At 54.5% G+C, this 16,402-nt stretch overlaps 1 protein-coding gene across 6 annotated transcripts in view; it reads left to right on the forward strand.

Annotated features, from left to right (window-relative positions):
- DNAI1 (dynein axonemal intermediate chain 1) overlaps window positions 1–16,402 on the forward strand; it is a 56,596-nt gene that overhangs the window by 30,340 nt on the left and 9,854 nt on the right. For all 6 annotated transcript variants that reach the window (XR_006889106.1, XR_006889107.1, XM_046664706.1 and 3 more), the window contains 4 exons: window positions 980–1,064; window positions 4,368–4,485; window positions 4,772–4,815; window positions 13,159–13,406. Coding sequence is in view for 4 of the 6 variants with exons in the window: in XM_046664706.1 (XP_046520662.1) it covers window positions 980–1,064; window positions 4,368–4,485; window positions 4,772–4,815; window positions 13,159–13,406 (495 nt within the window). In the remaining 2 variants the exon portion in view is untranslated. The remainder of the gene's footprint in view (window positions 1–979; window positions 1,065–4,367; window positions 4,486–4,771; window positions 4,816–13,158; window positions 13,407–16,402) is intronic.

The following is a 16,402-nucleotide window of genomic DNA, read 5'->3' on the forward strand; positions in this document are numbered from 1 at the left end:
ATAGCTGGGATCAGGCGAACTCTGAGGACTGTGGCTGTAAGACTCAGAAGAATGTCCTCAGTCAGTTTCTGAGATAAACGTGGAGTCAGTTTGAGACCTGAAAAAAGGCTCCCAGAGGGCAACTCCCCAGAAGTGACTTTATAAGCCCCATCACACTGGTTTTCATGTTTCCTCTGACATCACCACCACTGGGCACGGGGTTAATAACACCATTTGCATTATTACATTTAGTCCTACAACAGCCCTGTGATGCAGGTGCCATTATCCATCCCCATTTTTTCATGGGGACTCCAGCAAAGTGTTTGGGGCTCCAGGGGGCTGCCCACTCCTGGCTAGTTCACTCCTACCACCGGCCCTAAACTCTTTGGGCCTTTCTTGCCAGCCCCAAACTCTTTGCTCCTGCCTTCTCTTTGGTCCGGGCGGTGGCAGGGCCCTGGATTAGGTGTCAGTCCTACCTCGTGTCCCCTGTGTACAAGCACGTCTCTTTCCCCTCTCTGGGCCTCCACATCTTCTCCAACTCTTGACTAAATAAGTTGAATCAGAAGATCTCTGCGGCCTTTCACAGGGGTCTTTGTCATTGCCTGAGCTAGCGAAGCCTGTCTGTCTCCACCAAGGGAGCCTCCGCCTGCCATTGTCTGCTCCCTCCAATCCCTTCCCAGGTCTCTTCAAAGCGTTGTCTTATGCGCAGAGATATGCCTTCTCCAGAACAAGCTCAGAGTGAAGAGCATGAGGCAGGCTCTGTCCAGGGGCCAAGTATGGCAGTGCAGACTCCTTGTGCCACTTGTGAGCTGGGGGTTCCCAGAAGGGGGTGGTGGGGTGAGCTAGGCCTTGAGGCATGCAGGGATGCCTTTACACAGCTATCTGGGGTGGCCAGTGTCAGAGAGGCATTGCTAACCAACTGCAAGTCTGGGCTGTGGCTCGGGGCATGAGCTTTCCAGGTGCTGGCTTATGAGGACCCACTGCTTCTATATCCCCACAGAGTGATGATATCACCAAAGTGACCCAAGCTGCTAAAATCGTGGAGCGGATGGTCAACCAGAACACATATGATGACGTTGCTCAAGGTAAGATTTGAAGTGTTGGCAACCACTGTTATTACCTGTATTAAAAATACCCCATACAAGGCGAGTGTTTGATTGTCGCATGCTGGGTCCTATAGGTACAAGGGAGAAAAAATAATCCCTGCCTCCTTTGGATGTCACTAGAGAGACAAGGCTTACACAGGTCGATTATGGACAATGGCATAAGAAGCAATGGATGTAGTGATGAGATCTGACAATGGTGTAGCAAAAAGTACCTGTACACCACTGATCCAATGTCATCTTCCCAACAGCCCTGGGAGGCAGGCGGAGCAGAGATTATTACCCCAACTTTACCCATGAGGATGCTAAGGCCAAGGCCGCCTGGCTAGTGAACAGCAGAGAGGCCCCAGATCTAGGTCCTGAGCCTCCTTCTTCTGTGCCCTGTCCTCTGCTCAGTCCAGCTTGGAGATAATAAATGCCTAGGATGCACTGGATGACAGAAACTGCTCTGAGAGCCTCAGGAATGGGAGAAGGGAATGAGGGATGAGTGACGGCAGTCAACGAAGTCTTCAGGGAGGCCTGAGCTGGAAGCCGAGCAATAAGCAGAGTTTGAGGGGGAGATTAGCAGAAGGGCAGACGTTCTGGGCAGGACGCAGCACAAGCTGTGACTTGGCGGTGAAAATGAATTGGAATGGACTCTGGGGGCAAGGGGCAGCAGGCTCCCTGACCCAAACAGGGACTTTGTTAGAAAGTGGTGAGAGTTTAGGCTGGAGAGGTGGCTGAAGCCAGTTAATGAAGGGCCTCGACTATCGCTCAGGGAATCTGAGCTTTCTCTGCAGACAATTTAAAGATCCTGTGCAGGCAGGGACACAGCCTGATGAGAGCAGGGCTGGAGGAGGGTGGCACTGGGCAGAATCCAGGGACAGAGGGGAAGGGGAGTTTCGGGTGTGGGGTGGGCCTTGCCACTCCTTACACAGACTGCAGCCCAGGGGATGGAGAAAAAGGAGCAGTTATCAAAGGGAAAAACAAGCACCAGCATTCCCTGGGAATGGCCTGTGTACTAGGCATTGTGCTATGCAATTTATCCATATTATTTTATTTCATCCTGACAGCCATACTGTCAGGTAAACACCATTATTATCTCTGTTTTATAGACGAGAAATTCAGACTAAAATGTTCCCACTTGTTCAAAATCACAGCTCCTGTGAGGTTTGAGTGGTGGAATCCAGACTCGAACACAGGCCCTTTGGATCCACAGCCTGAGCGCTCTGCACTAGGCTACAGAGCCAGTGAGCTGGAAGGGACATTTCAAATAAACATTCAATAGCTCTATGCTGGTGATTAATTAGTGATGGAGTGAAGAAAGAGATTGATTCAGAAACGCTTCAGTCCTATGGGCCTGGGAAATTCTGGTGTCTTTGACAGAGCCAGAGAAACGGAATCCTTCCCATGGCACGAACAGCACATTCCCAAGTGGCCCGTATTTCCCTAAGAGGTTGTGCATTTATTTGGAGCAGCTGCCTCCCCAGAGTTGGCAGCTCCTCGCTGCTGGCTGGTCTCTGTTGCTGACAGCCCAGCACTCTTCTTGGTGACTTGATGTTCATTGCTCACCCATGGGACATAGAAGCCAGGGCTGCCAAGACCCACAGCCCAGACAAGCCCCCTTGTTATCATTCAGGCTGGAAAACGACCTTGAGTGCTTTTCAAAGCTGTCAAAGTACACAGCAGCTGTGAATGAATTTGTCACTCACACAGCTTGGCTTCCTGAAACCCGGCGTCTGCAGCCAGCCCACCAAAGGGCTGCAAGCATGATTAATACCCATGGAGAAACTGGCCGTGGCGAACCTTTTTCATTTGTAAGAACACAGTCACATAAAAATGCATTGAACTTTGATTTTTTAATTGCATACTCTTTTCCCTTTGGGAAAGTGTAATCATGAAGAAGTGAAAATAGAGAAGTGTTACCAATTAATCTCCTTTCTGAAATTAGGTATTTTCAAAGATGGCCCGAGCTCAAGGATCCTTGATCTGATCCAGGCTCACGCCTCTGACCACTCGAATCTTTCTTTGCTCTGAGACATTTTTGAGGTTTGAATATAGTCCCACAGCCTCAAGGTGTGGGGCACTGTGAGAGAGATCAGGCTGTGCCTCAGCTTGTCCTTGACCGTGTTAGATGAGAGGATTCATTTTCTAATGGATCACCCTTGGTTGGAGAGAAGACTAGAACCAATTCACTTCTGATTTATTTCATTGCATTCTTTGAACAGTCATTGGGGGTCTGCTCTGTGCCTGGCCCTGTGCTAGGCACTGTGGGCCCAGAGATGAATCTAATATGCTTCCTGCTCTCCAGGAGCTGTCTGACGAGGGAGACAGGCAAAAGGATAAATAGAAGCGACACAGTGTGACAGATGTTTCAGTAGAGGAGAGGCACAGGGCTGGAACGGAGGAAGCAATGAACTCTGCTCACCAAGAGAGAGAAGGCCTCACGGGGGAGAAGGAGTTTGAGCTGGATCTGGAGTGAGTAGGAGTTTGCCCGGAAGATGGAGCAGCAGGACATTTCAGACACTATTTGATGTAGAGGGTATGTGGACAGCTGGCTGGAAATGACACAGAAGCAGGGGCCTGGAGCTGTGGTTTGACCGGGGTGCCCTGTGCAAGGGCAGCCATCGAGGGGTTTTCAGTGGGGCAAGGAGGTATGTGGTGAGGTGATTTATTGGTTCTCACGCTGGTAGCTCTGTAGAACGTGGACTGGAGGGGGAGTCACCGGAGGCAGGGACACCAGTTAGGAGGATGGTGTAATAATCCAAGCCATGGCTACTGGGGCCTGAACCTGAGTAGTGGCTATGGGTTTGGAGAGAAGTGAATGGATTAAAAAGATAACCAGAAGGAAAATATGAGAGATGATGGAAAGAGAGCAGTCAAGGATATCTAGGTTTCTGGTTCAGACAAGTGGAAGGATAGATGGGGCTTCTACCTAAGTTAGAGGAAACGGGAGGCAGGGACAATTTAGGGCAGGAGAGAACTCAAGTTCAGGTGGGCAAACCCAGGACTTTATCTCTGTGGACATGGTGGCTTTATTGTAATTTACCTCCAACCACAACGATAACAGTAACAATAACATACATAGAGTGCTTACTTTGTGCCAGGTATTTTTCTAAGTACTTTACAAATATTAACCCAATTAATCTTCACAATAGTCCTTTGAGATAGGCACTATTACTATTCCCACTCTGAAACACAAAGAGCTTCATTGTTTTGGACAAAGGAGGTAAAGACAGAAAGTGGCAGACCTGGATTTGTCATAAAGTGGCCGTCTCAGGGCTGACTCAGCTGCGTGTATTTAAGATTTTAAGTACTACGAGGATGCTGCTGACGAATACCGGGACCAGGAGGGTACTCTGCTGCCGCTCTGGAAGTTCCAAAATGACAAAGCCAAGCGCCTGGCCGTCACCGCCCTCTGCTGGTGAGTATAGACATGGCAGCACCCCGGAAGAACCCTGAGCGCCAGCAGGGTGCCAAGCCCTGAGCAGGGCACTTCCACTGCGCTTAGCCACCCTGAGGGTGACACATAGCATTGTGGAAAAAAAATGGGACTGGGATTCTTTTGGGATTGTGGGATCAGCCCAGGTCTGTAAGGTCGACAGTAGACGTCTGCAGTGTAGTGAGGCACCAGTGTTCACGGGAAAATCCGTGTCCATGGGAGAGCCATGTCCATTTCCTGGGCCAATGGGTTCATATTTCTTTTGCAGGAATCCAAAGTACAACGATCTGTTTGCAGTGGGACATGGCTCCTGTAAGTGATCTGGCTCTTCATTCATTTGCTCACTCAACCAGCAAACACTAAGTACCTACTCAGCGCAGAGCTCTTTGCCAGGTGTGAAGTGTACAAAGATGACTAGGAGAGAGTCACTGCCCTCAGGGGGCACACAGTCTAATGGGGAAGACCGACAGTCACACCAGCAATTAGTGCTGGGTGAGGAAATATGCCAAAAGGAGCCTTTTTTAAGGAGTTACTATGGTGAAGAAGGAGGAGGAAAACACTTCCAGCAGAGGGGCCAGCGTATGCAGAGGGAGGAAAGGAAGGGTTGCTGGGCCAGGGTAGCCCCCAGGGGGCGTAGTAAGCCATTCCAAGAAGCCTGGATCTTCTCCTGAAGGGAAACCCCTGGAGGAATTTGAAGAGGGCAGGGACACAGCCAGTGCAGGAGGCAATTGCAGGCATGAGACCGGAGGCTAGGGGACCAGTCAGGAGACGTGAGGCGTCCCGAGGCGGGATGGCAGGGTGTGAACTCCGACTGTGGAGTAGGGATGGAGAAGCTGGTGTGAAAGGCCTGTGAAGGTAGACTGGAGCAGACCTGGCGAGGGATGAGGGAGGAGTGTTTCCTGGTCAGGCCCCGGAGCAGGCAGGGGTAGAGCTTGCTGTCCATGCCTTGGACCCAAGCTCTGGGAGACCACTGTCGCTCAGGGTGTTGCCGGCCCTGCCAGTCCACCCAGCAGGAGGCAGCACCTTGGTAACTGTGGATTTGCTTTCCCTTCATGTTCCTTGGTCCCTGCCGAAGCCCCTGCCTCCCCACTGGCCTGGACGATCCCCCTTACTAACGGGAGAGGGCCCCACACTTCGCGTTAGCCGCAGCTCCCCAGGCTAACAGCTTGTTCTCTGGCTGGGAGCACCAGCTTCTGCGAACAGAAAAACCTTTCTATTCTCCAAGCTGCTGCTGGCTGGCAGGCATACAAGCTCCTGGTCTCTGCCCCTCAGACCGCCTGCCCGCCCAGCCCATTCTTTGACCAGGGTGGAGGACGGGGGGGCGGGTAGGCAAGGAGGAGTTGGTGTTTGTCATTCCTCTCAAGGAGGAGGCCTTGGAGCTGCTCCCGGTCTCGCGGTCTGGGCCGCCTTTGAGGATGCCCTAAATGCCCGCTTTGTGTCCCTGCTTCTAGGTGGGCTGCTGCCAAGTGGGAAGCACCCTCCCCCTTTGGCAGGGAACTAGCACATTCCTCCTTCTCTGCTGCAGCTACTGGTCCTGGAACAGGGCCTGGGGGCTGGGCAGGCCCTCCCAGGAGTGGGTGTGGACTCCCCTACGAGGCTGCTCTCAGCCCAGGCTCTCTGCCCAGCACTGAGGTGGGGGTGTGGGGGGCTCCCCAGCAGGGGGGAGAACTGGCTTCAGCTCCAGTCCCGTCCTCCTCCCACCCAGGGCCAGAGCAGGGTCGGCTGGTTGGAGTTGTGTGGAGACTCCGTGGGGGCAGCCTTAGCCAGGAGCAGCGGAGAAGGGTAACCACCCCCCCAAGGATAGATGACCCCAAGCCTGATTTCATTTACTCCCAAGCCCCTGCAGCCTCCTTTGGGCAGGCATGTGCCCAGGAAGGGTCTCTTTGTCCTTTGTTGGTCCTTTCAGCCACATCCACATGCCTGGGTGGTGCCACAGTCAGCTGCAGACCTTCTGGCTGGCATGTCACTCCCCAGTGTTGCAACCTGGGGCCAGAAGCCTCATTGAGCCGTGGTTCCCTCATTGGTGTTGTAGAGAGACTGACACCTGCCAGCTCTCTATCCCAGGGCTGCTGTGAGGCACACTGGAAAGAAAGGCAGCAGACGTGCCCTGTGAGCTGTGGGAACCACCCACACGGAAAGGACAATCATCCCTGATTGTCTGTCGTTCTGGCCCCCAGCTTTCCTGCAGGTCCCTTGGGGGGCCTTCGCCGAGAGAGGGGGCTGTGAGGACAGAGGGGAATCAGACGAGCCCCTACTGACTCTCAGAGAGCAGCAGCCTCTCTCATTGTGGTGGTGCGGTGGTATTTGCTGTTGCTGTCACTTGCAGGCGAGCTAACCAGCTTTCAGACAGCCTCTGTTCTCCAGAGCTTGCATATCTCGGTCCCACTCTGCAGAGGCCTGAGCAGAGCCGGGCAGGGCTGGGATGCAGAAGGACCCCTGCACTCACTGCTGAGGTTGCCTCTGGGAGTCCTGTGCTCTTGAGTGCCAGGTACCTCCCTGGAAGAAAGAGGGCAAAGCTGAAGCAGGCAAAGGGCACCCTTGTTACCAGATGGGGCCACTGTAAGGAGCAGCTGGCTCGTCAGCATCCATCACACTGTCTTTGGAAGCTCCCAGATGCCAGCCTCCCAGCATCAGACTTTGCCTCATGTAGACAAATGCTGAGTGAGGATTTGGGTTTGCTGTTGGGTTTGACCCTGATGAGCCCAGCCCAGAATTCCCAGACATTTATTTTGTGACCCAGCCAAATAAGACTTTGACGGGGGTAGGCATGTACCCTAGGAAGGACTGGGGCCAGTCTCCTATTTTGGGGACAGGGCGGGTTGGCTAGAGCCAGGCCAGGGGCAAGAGGTGGGAAAGGGGGTCCAGGCAGTTGCCTGAAACAGCACAGAATCCTTCGTACCTGTCTCCCTTCTGGGGCTGCTGGGTACCAGGTGGTGGGCATAGCAGGCTGCGTCCAGGGCAGAGACTGGGGTGCCCCCGAGGGCCAGGCTCCACGTCTCCCCAGAGTAGAGAAAGAGGCCGTCAGCAGGCGAAAGCAGATGGAAGAACATTGGGAGGCAGAGGAAGCTGGTCCAGGAAGAGATGGCCCCGGGGGCAAAGCTGGGATGTAATTATGTCAGCCTGCTGCACTGAAGGGGTCCTTTCCAGCCCATTAGCCAGTTCATAGCCGGGAAATGGGGACTCCTCATGGTCTGTTGGGCAGGGATGATGGAACAGATCCTGGAAACCCTATGTGGTCACAGGAGATGGGGAGGAAGCTTCCCAGTGGGCCGTGTCTTGGAAGGCAGAGGAGCCAGCTGTCCCTCAGCCCAGCCTCCCTCGGGGGGCAGCACCCTCAGAAAAGGGCCAGAGTCAGGCCCTAAGTCCCAGCACTCGACCTGTTCCCACTCTGTCCCACCACATCCTGGCCCGTCCCTGAGCCTGCCCATGCCAAAGATACGATTGTAGGGATTTAAATCTTTCCTGATCATTTATTTGTCAGCTTTGCTAATTAAGCAGTGTTAATTTCATTTACCGAAAATGGAAATTCATCCACCTCATTTCTCCCCGTTCATCCTCCACACACAAAATCCATCACTCCTCGGCTGCAGGCTGCGTAAAATTTACAGGACTAATTATGTTGTCAGGTCTCTTTGTAAATACAGTCCATAAAGGCCACCACGCTCGCCGGGTTGTAAGCGAGGGCATTCCCATCGTGAGTTTAATTACTGGTTAGTTATTTAGGTTCTCAAATGTTTGCCTCGTTTTCCCTAAATCAAATTAAATGTCCCGCTTGATGTATTCTGTCTCCAAGGCCTTGCTCTTATTTCCCACACTGTTTAAATATGACTTCTGTTCAGATGACAGTGCTTGGAAAAGCCCAGCTTCCTGGGAAGCGGAACCCAGTCTGGCACCATGGCCTCTGGGCCCCGCCGGACATCAGGAACCCTCTAGGACTGATGCCCTTTCTTGGGGCAGATTGGGCTAGTCCCCTGCCTTTGGAAACTATGGAAATCCTAACCCAAGGGGCATTTCTGTTCCTGGAGTCCAAGATAGTAGGGCTGGGGCATGGGAAAATAAGGGAGGGTTCATTAGTGTCATCAGAACAGCTGAGGATCGTTGCTCCACCCGCCCTAACTTCTAGAGGGACTACTTCCAAACCATCCCAGGAAAAAGGGCCGTCTATGAGGTCCTCTCCCTCTGACTCCTAAAAGTAGAGTTTGGGTCAACCTTCCCTGAATGCCTACTATAACAATGTCCTGTGGCTGCTGCGACGAATTACCACAAACAGGATGGCTGAAAACAATCCATAGTCGTTATCTTACAGCTCTAGAGTTCGGAAGTCTAAAATGGGTTTCGCGGAGCAAAAATCAGGTGTCAGCAGGGCTTCATTCCTTCTGGAAGCTCTAGGGGAACACCCATTTCCTTGCCTTTTCTGGCTTCTAGAAACTGCCCATATTCTGTGGCTCGTGGCCCGCTTCCAGCTAGCAATTGCATCATTCTGACATCTGCTTCTGTTGTCACATCTCCTTCTCTGACTCTCCTGCCTCCCTCTTTCCCTTACAAGGAGCCCTGTGATTACCCTGGGTCCACCGGATAATCCAGGATCATCTCCCATCTCAAGGTCTTTCACTTAATCACATCTGCAAAATCTCTTTTGTCGTGCAAAGTGACACATGTATGGGTTCTTGGGATTAGGACACGGACATCTTTGGGGAGACCATTATTCTGCCTACCACAGACCCCCTCCCAGTGCCTCTTACACGACTCAATGAGGGAGTTGTTAAATAGCTGCATTGGAGCCAGCCCTGGGCTGGACTCGTTCTGGATGCCACCGTAAGAGAAGAGGAAGCCACTGTCCGAGGCTGGTTTGGTATCCTTGTCTCTGCAGCTTGGCATCCACTTCCCTCTGACCACTGACCTGGCTTTAGCCTGATGCCCCAACGTGCCCTCTGCCTGCCTGTCCCTCCTGGAACCCTGAGCAGGAGCCCAGGCTTCTCCTGACAGCCAGAACTCTCCAAAGTGGCCCCCAACAATCTGTTACTTGCAGGACAGTGGTGGAGCTGTGGGGCCGAGGCCCCCACTGGTGGTTGCAAGTTCGAGAGGACATCCATCCGTGCTCCTCACTGGGCACTACTCTGCCAGGGCCCCAGCAGAGGGAGCTGAGGGCAGGGAGAGCTGTGGTCTTTGGTGGAATTAAGTCTCCCCTCCCGTGAGACCATGGCTTTCCAAGAACTGCCAGATCAGGCTCTAGTAGGTGGTTGATTCTCCTCCCCAAAATCTTGTGCATCACTGAAGATCAGAGGCAGGGAGGCCTTAGAGATTATCCAGGAGATGAGGGTTAGCAGGGGGCAGCCCTTCTCTGGAGAGAGCAAGCCTGCTGGGCCACGCCAGGCCACGCTCACTCCATCCTTTGGCGGCAGGCTAAGGAAAAGACCTGCTCACGACCACTCAGAATAATGAGACACAGGTAGAGGAGTTCCTCATGGGGGGGCGCTCACAGAGGAGAGAGTCTGGGGGCTGAATGGTCTGGAAGCCTTCCTGGAGAAGGGCAAAACAGAAAATGGAGCAGGGGAGCTAAGGTCAGGCTGCAGACCTCACTCCTATCTCAGGGTCACAGAGAGGTGGTCTCTCTCTCTTCCCCTCCCTCCCTCTTTCCCTTCCTCTGTTCCTCCTTCCCTTCTACCCAGACACATACTTACTGAAATCCTGTGGCCTGGAGGAACCTGGAATTCCTTTGCTGCCCCAGACCTCAGAGTCTCTGTCTCCCTATACAATGGAGTGTGGGGGTGGGGGCTCCCATCTGTGTCACTGGACCCTCCAGTCCTGCTTTGAGGTGCCAGGGAGTTTGCGGGGTTCAGGAAAAAGTGCCCCAGGGCCCAGGGACTGAGGCTCTGCAAGCCCTGAGCCTGCTGGGATTCTAGCCTCACAGAGAACTGAAGCACTGTGGGTGACCTTGATGCCAAGGTCATACCAGGACTGCTGGTGACCTAGCTGGTGATATCGTGCTGGGAATGTTGGAGAGTTGGGAAATGATGTCACTAGGCTGCTGGTAGCCTGAGTGATGCTATCATGTGGGGACCATTGGTGGTCTGAGTAGTGATGTCATTTTAGGACTTTTGGAAGACAGGATGATGATGTCATACTGGGACTGTTGGAGGTTTGGGCTGTGATGTCACACTGGGTATACCTAGAGAACAGAATAGTGAGGTCTCACAGGGGCCCCTGGAGTCAGGGATAAGATCATAGAATAAGATGGAGTGGAGAGGAAGCCCCTAGTTAAAGGAGTATTTTCTCTGCTTTCCTGGTGCCGTTTGGCAGACAGAGCCCTGAACTGGAATTCAGCAAACACATAGTCTAGCCATGCTTAGAAGCTGTGATCTTTATGCCGGGAGGGCTCATTTGGTTGCAAGTAACAGAGACCACTGGAGCCAGGTTCAGACAGGCAGGCTCACTGTCAGGACGCCTGTGGCCTGGGAGCTAAGGCGGGAGCTAAGGCAGGAGCTAAGGCCTTCATGGGATTGGTGCTCTCTGTGTCCCTGTCTCATGAAATCTATGCTTCTCTCTGCCAGAAGTTTCCTCTTACCATGCTTGACTGCCAGGCCCCTTACACAGTCTCCAGTCCAGATTCTAGAGGGATTGGGTCTGCTCTGCCAGCCGCCACCACCCTAGTAGGTCTGACGCCCCTTCCCCCTCCTTTCTCCACCTCCGTGTAACGACCGGATTAGTGCCGTTACTCTGAGCGGTGGTAATTTCAGCTATAAACAGGACATAGGGCGTGGCAAACACCATGTGATGGGTCTCATGCTCCTGGGCACACCACTCCTCCCCTCTGGCCTCCATTTGCCCATCTATAAAATCAGGGGCCATAAGTCCAGCTTCTAGACCCATTGGTTCTGTGAGTAGGTCAGACATGTCCTCATTCCAGAGTTGCTAAGCCAGCCTAGGGTCTCCTGCCCTCCTTTCCTGATTTCACTGGTCATGAAGGCTCTGTGTGCCCAGGCAGGGGCACGGGGTGCTTGGAGTCTGTCTAGAGAAAGTGAGCCATCACTGCTGCTCCTCAAGGGGACAGGTCCAGTGCCACAATGAGAGCAAGAGTGAGGATCATGCCCACTTTTGCCCCTTGGTGCAGGAAGCAGAGATCTGAGTCCTCAGCCTGAGCATCGGTCACCCACCTAGCCACCCTTTCATCCACTCTTTTGCCCACCCACTCACCCTCTGCAGCCTTGGCCAGCATCAAGGACAGACTGGACATCAAGGGCACTAACAGCTCACCTCTGGCCTGGCAGTCAGACGAGGGGCTTGCCTCATTCAGCTGCAGGGCCTGGCTCTCTCATCACATCGGGGGCTGCTGAGGGCAAGCCCACATCTTGAGTCGAGTGTCCCTGTCCCTGCCAGGGTCCAGCCTAGGGGGAGGCCCAGGTCAGGTGCTCAGGATTTGTGTGATGAACAAAAGGAGCTACAAGCAACAGTCACACTGCCCGGTTCAAGCCCTTCATGGTCTGGGTGGGAGCCCAGCCAGCTGCAGATCTCCCCATTCAAGAGTTAGCCCTTGGGGCCCACTCTGGAGCCCCATGGGGTGAGGTTCTGCCAGCTCCCCACCCCCACCTCAAGGCCGGCTCCCTACTGGCTTTGAGATAGTGCCAGGCCCAGGGTGACCAGACTTGGCTCCAGGGCAACTGGAAGCCCCCCAGCTCCTCCTCTTGGCAAGAGGCTCACTTTCCCCAAAGCAGAATCATTTTCCTTCCTGACCACTGTGTCAGGGGGAGGGCCCTCATCTCAGCTAAAGAGCAGCCTTAGCATAATAGGGCCCCCCCCAAATGGGGGCTGCTCTACCTTCCACCTTGCCAGCTCTGGTTTTCTGAGCTTGGGAAGGGTCCTGGGCTGGTGGCAGGAGAGCTGGACTCAAGGCTGGGGCTGGATTCTGTTCGGTGACTACCTTATCAGGATGTGCAGAGAATGAAAGAAAGAGTGGGAGGCACCCTCTTGACATGGGGCGGGCACTGCCATGTCTGCCAGGTGCTCCACTGTTGATCACCAAATCTGTGCCCTGGCCAGAAGGATGGGACTGTGGCCTGTGGAAGCCTGACTGGCTAGTCTGGGACTTCTCAATCCTGGGAGCATCCTAGAGCTAGGGTTCAGGCTGCAAGTGGGGACTGTGGGGCCAGAGGGTATGGGAAGATGCCCACAAGCGGGGAATTTGAGACTCATATAGACAATTCCGTGTTAGTCCAAACTGAACCCCTGTCCTTGGCTGGGGGTGGGGGACACATGAGCATTATCCAGGCATCTAAGGACAGCAACCTGCCCCTGGGCCAGGCATCTCTGAGAATGCTGCTTCTTCCCAAACCCACACACATTCTTCACCTAGCAACCCTTTGAGCCTGCATCCCCCTTTCTTGTACCCCAGAGAAAATAGGGAGAATGGCTGTCTGTCCTCAGATAAGCCTGGTCACCTTATCTCTTGGATCCTTCCATGAACCCTGAGAAGGGGTAGGCCAAGTCTCATGATTCCATCTCACAGACAGAGAGGACGAAGTCCAGAGAGGAATCCCATGCTCTATGACAGAGGCAGAGCAGGGCAGGGCTTGTCTCTGCGATGGGGGAGGGGCACAGGGGCTTCCCAGAGGGGAAGCTGGATCCTCCACTCACAGCTGCCCATCTTCCTGGAGGCAGATGACTTCATGAAGCAGAGCCGGGGCATGCTGCTGCTCTACAGCATGAAGAATCCCAGCTTCCCTGAATACATCTTCAGCAGCGAGAGCGGCATCATGTGTCTGGACATGCACGTGGACCACCCCTACCTGGTGGTGGTGGGCCACTACGATGGCAACGTGGCCATTTACAACCTCAAGAAGCCCCACTCCCAGCCCTCCTTCCGCAGCTCGGCCAAGTCTGGCAAGCACACGGACCCTGTGTGGCAGGTCAGCCTCCAACCAGGATGGGAGAAGTGGGTATGGATGAGTAGCCAGTGGGCCTGGGAGCCACTGGAGGAGGGAGCTGGGGGAGGAGAGGCCACGGGCAAGGCGGTGGGGATGACAAGTACCAGCTTAGAGGCCAAGGGGCTGGGTGCAAGAAGGGGCAGAGAGGGGCAGCAGGCGAGAATCAGGAGGTAAGCGCATCTGCAGTAAGAGCTGGGCTCTGCTGCCCAGAGCTCCCATCAGGAGGCCCATCTGTCTGCTGAGGACCTCTTAGGGCTGGTGATCGGTGACTCAGAGCCTGTGGCTGGAAGACTCCAGGGCTTGACAGGCCTCTGCTGAGTGTCTCAAGGGCTTCAGTTCCCCGTCTCTGGGCTCCTCCACTCCCCACAGGGGCTCTCCTCTGTCTCCTGGGCTAGATTTAGGGGACTCCCAGACAGGGGTGGGGTCTGCCAGTTGTCTACCCTCTGGGGGGGCTGTAAGGCCTGGTAGGTAAGGTCTGTCCTGGGGCTTCTCTGTGTACCCCTCTTCTCCAGAAAGGCACAGAATGGGGCCATTTCCTGGACAATGTGCCTGGGTTTCACCCCAACTCTGTGTCTCCCATCTTCGTGCACTGGGCATGGATCTCACAGTTTCCCTCTCAGCTCTGGCTTTGCAGGCCCTCCCTCACTGTGTTCTTAACGTCCTCCTCCTTCTGAGGCTGTGCATCCTTACCCCACGGGCAGGTCTGGGAGAATCTAAGGATGGATTTCTGCCTCAAGTGGCCCAAGGCCTCTGGGCTCGTCAGGCAGTGCTGGGCCTCTGTCTTCTCTTCCCCCTCTGCACCCCTGCCTTCCTGGCCCTAAGCTGAGTCATGCGGACACCTGCCCCAGGCACTGGCTCTCAGCTGCCAGACAGGCATGAGCAGAGGGAGGACTGTCCAGACACAGGGGACATGGTGGCTCTCAGCTTCATCCTTTGCCCAGAGCCAGGGCACAGGGAGGGAGGCACCCCCTCCCCCTAAATGCCCTCCCCCCACGCTTCACCAAAGCAGGGCCAGAGCTTGCAGCCTCTGGAGTCCGCTTCTCTGAAAAGCCTAGTTATCCTCTGGGCACACAGAGGTCTCCAGACATGGGGAGGATGACTGCAGAGACTTTAAAGCCCAGGGAGAGGAGAAAATACCCACTTTTTTCTTTCTTTCATTTTTTTGGTGAGGAAGATTGGCCCTGAGCTACCATCTGTTACCAATCTTCCTCTTTTTGCTTGAGGAAGATTGTCCCTGAGCTAAGATCTGTGCCCATCTTCCTCTATTTTGTATGCGGGGTGCCACCACAGCATGGCTAGATGAACCACGTGTAGGTCTGTGCCTTGGCTCTGAGCCCACGAACGTTGGACCACTGAAGCAGAGTGCTCAAACTTAACCACTACACTGCCAGGCCGGCCCCAAAAGACCCACTTTGATCATACTGAACCAGCACCAGTCCTGCCCCAGCTCTCCCAGCTCAGACAGCCCAGGGCCAAACATTGTGCATCTCTGGTTGGCCTGACCACCCTCCTCAAGCCCAGAAGAGGGCGAGGGGCCGAGGCCGACCACCCAACGCCCACTCTGCCATGTTCTCTGAATCAGATCGCACGCAGGTTAGGGAAAGAAATGGGGCAGGCAGAAGACAATGATCCCTTTCACTGGGCCGGTGCCGGGGAGACTGGAGCCCACCTGGATGGAGGTGGCCTTCTGCTCTCCCACAGGGCTGCTGCCTTTGCAAAACCAAACACTCGAAGTTCTTGGCTGGAATCATGGCTTGTGAGATGGGTGGGCCTGCCTGTCTCCTCGGTCCCCTTCTTTCCCTCTCATTCCCTCCCCTTCCTCACGCCTCCACCTGGTCATGCCTGTTCAGTCGCTCTTCCTTCTTTGCTCCTCTGGGAGCTGCTAAGGGCTTGGTCTCTGGAGTTCCTGGTGGGGACATAACCACAGCCACAGGCTGAGCAGGACAGGGCAGTATGCTAAGTGCTAAAGAGGGCTGCTGGGGGCACTGAGGGGGGTGTCCAGACTGTCCGAGATGGGGAGCAGGGGCAGGAGAGCCAGAGAGGTCTTCCTAGAGGGAGCAACACCTGAGCTGAATGTTGAGGGCTGAGGACACATTACTTAGACGAAGAAGAGTACAGCGTGGTCACATGTGCAATGACACAGGGGCATCAGCAGAGTGGCCTGCTAGGAAATGACACATCATTTGAGGCACAGTATGAGAGATGGGGAGGGGGAGCAGGACCTGAACAAAGCAGAGGCCCCCAGTCCTGAGTGTGCTTCTCTAGCAAGTAGGAAGCTTAGTTTCAAGTGATGTGTTAGTACCGGAGCCCATAGAGTAAAAAGATGGGAGTGGAGCCGCTCTGCTGGGATCTGCATCCTGCTTGCTTGAGGTCCCTGCTCCCACTCCCCTGTCCCCTGAGGGGCTTTCACAGGCTCCTAAGAGCTCCCCCAGCCTGGTTTGAAAATCGCTGCCCAACCATCAGGGGGTTTGGGGCAGAGAAGACTCGCAGGCATGGCTGTGTCATAGAGACAGCCTCTGGCTGCAGCCTGAGCTCCGGCAGGGGGAGGGGAGATGGCAATGAGAAGACAGCTGAGAGCTGTCGAGGCGGCGCAGCCAGTAGAAGGAAACCACCCACCAGATGTGGGAAAAGGGAAGAACGGGTGATGCTGCCCGGCACTCTGGTTTGGGGGGCCCAGTTGGGCATCCACAGAGGTGGGAAATGGCAGAAGAGGAAAAGGTTTGGCCAGAAGTTAATCCAAGAAGCCAGAGGAGGTGTCCTACAGCAGTTGGCTGTAGAAGCCCAGAGCTTGAAGGAGAACGGGGCTGGTGAGTGAGATGCCAGAGACATCAGCGCCTAGGGCCTTCTTGTGGCAGAGACCTGGGGGTTGTTTTGGATCTCACATGCCCAGCTGGGGCAGAAGGACTTTGTTCTGTTGGTGGCGGGGAGCTATGGAAGGTTTTAGAGCCAGGGAGAGAACTGTCCATTCTGAGGGGATG

This window comes from Equus quagga, chromosome 6 (assembly GCF_021613505.1).
Source record: "Equus quagga isolate Etosha38 chromosome 6, UCLA_HA_Equagga_1.0, whole genome shotgun sequence".
NCBI classification, from domain to species: Eukaryota; Metazoa; Chordata; class Mammalia; order Perissodactyla; family Equidae; genus Equus; species Equus quagga.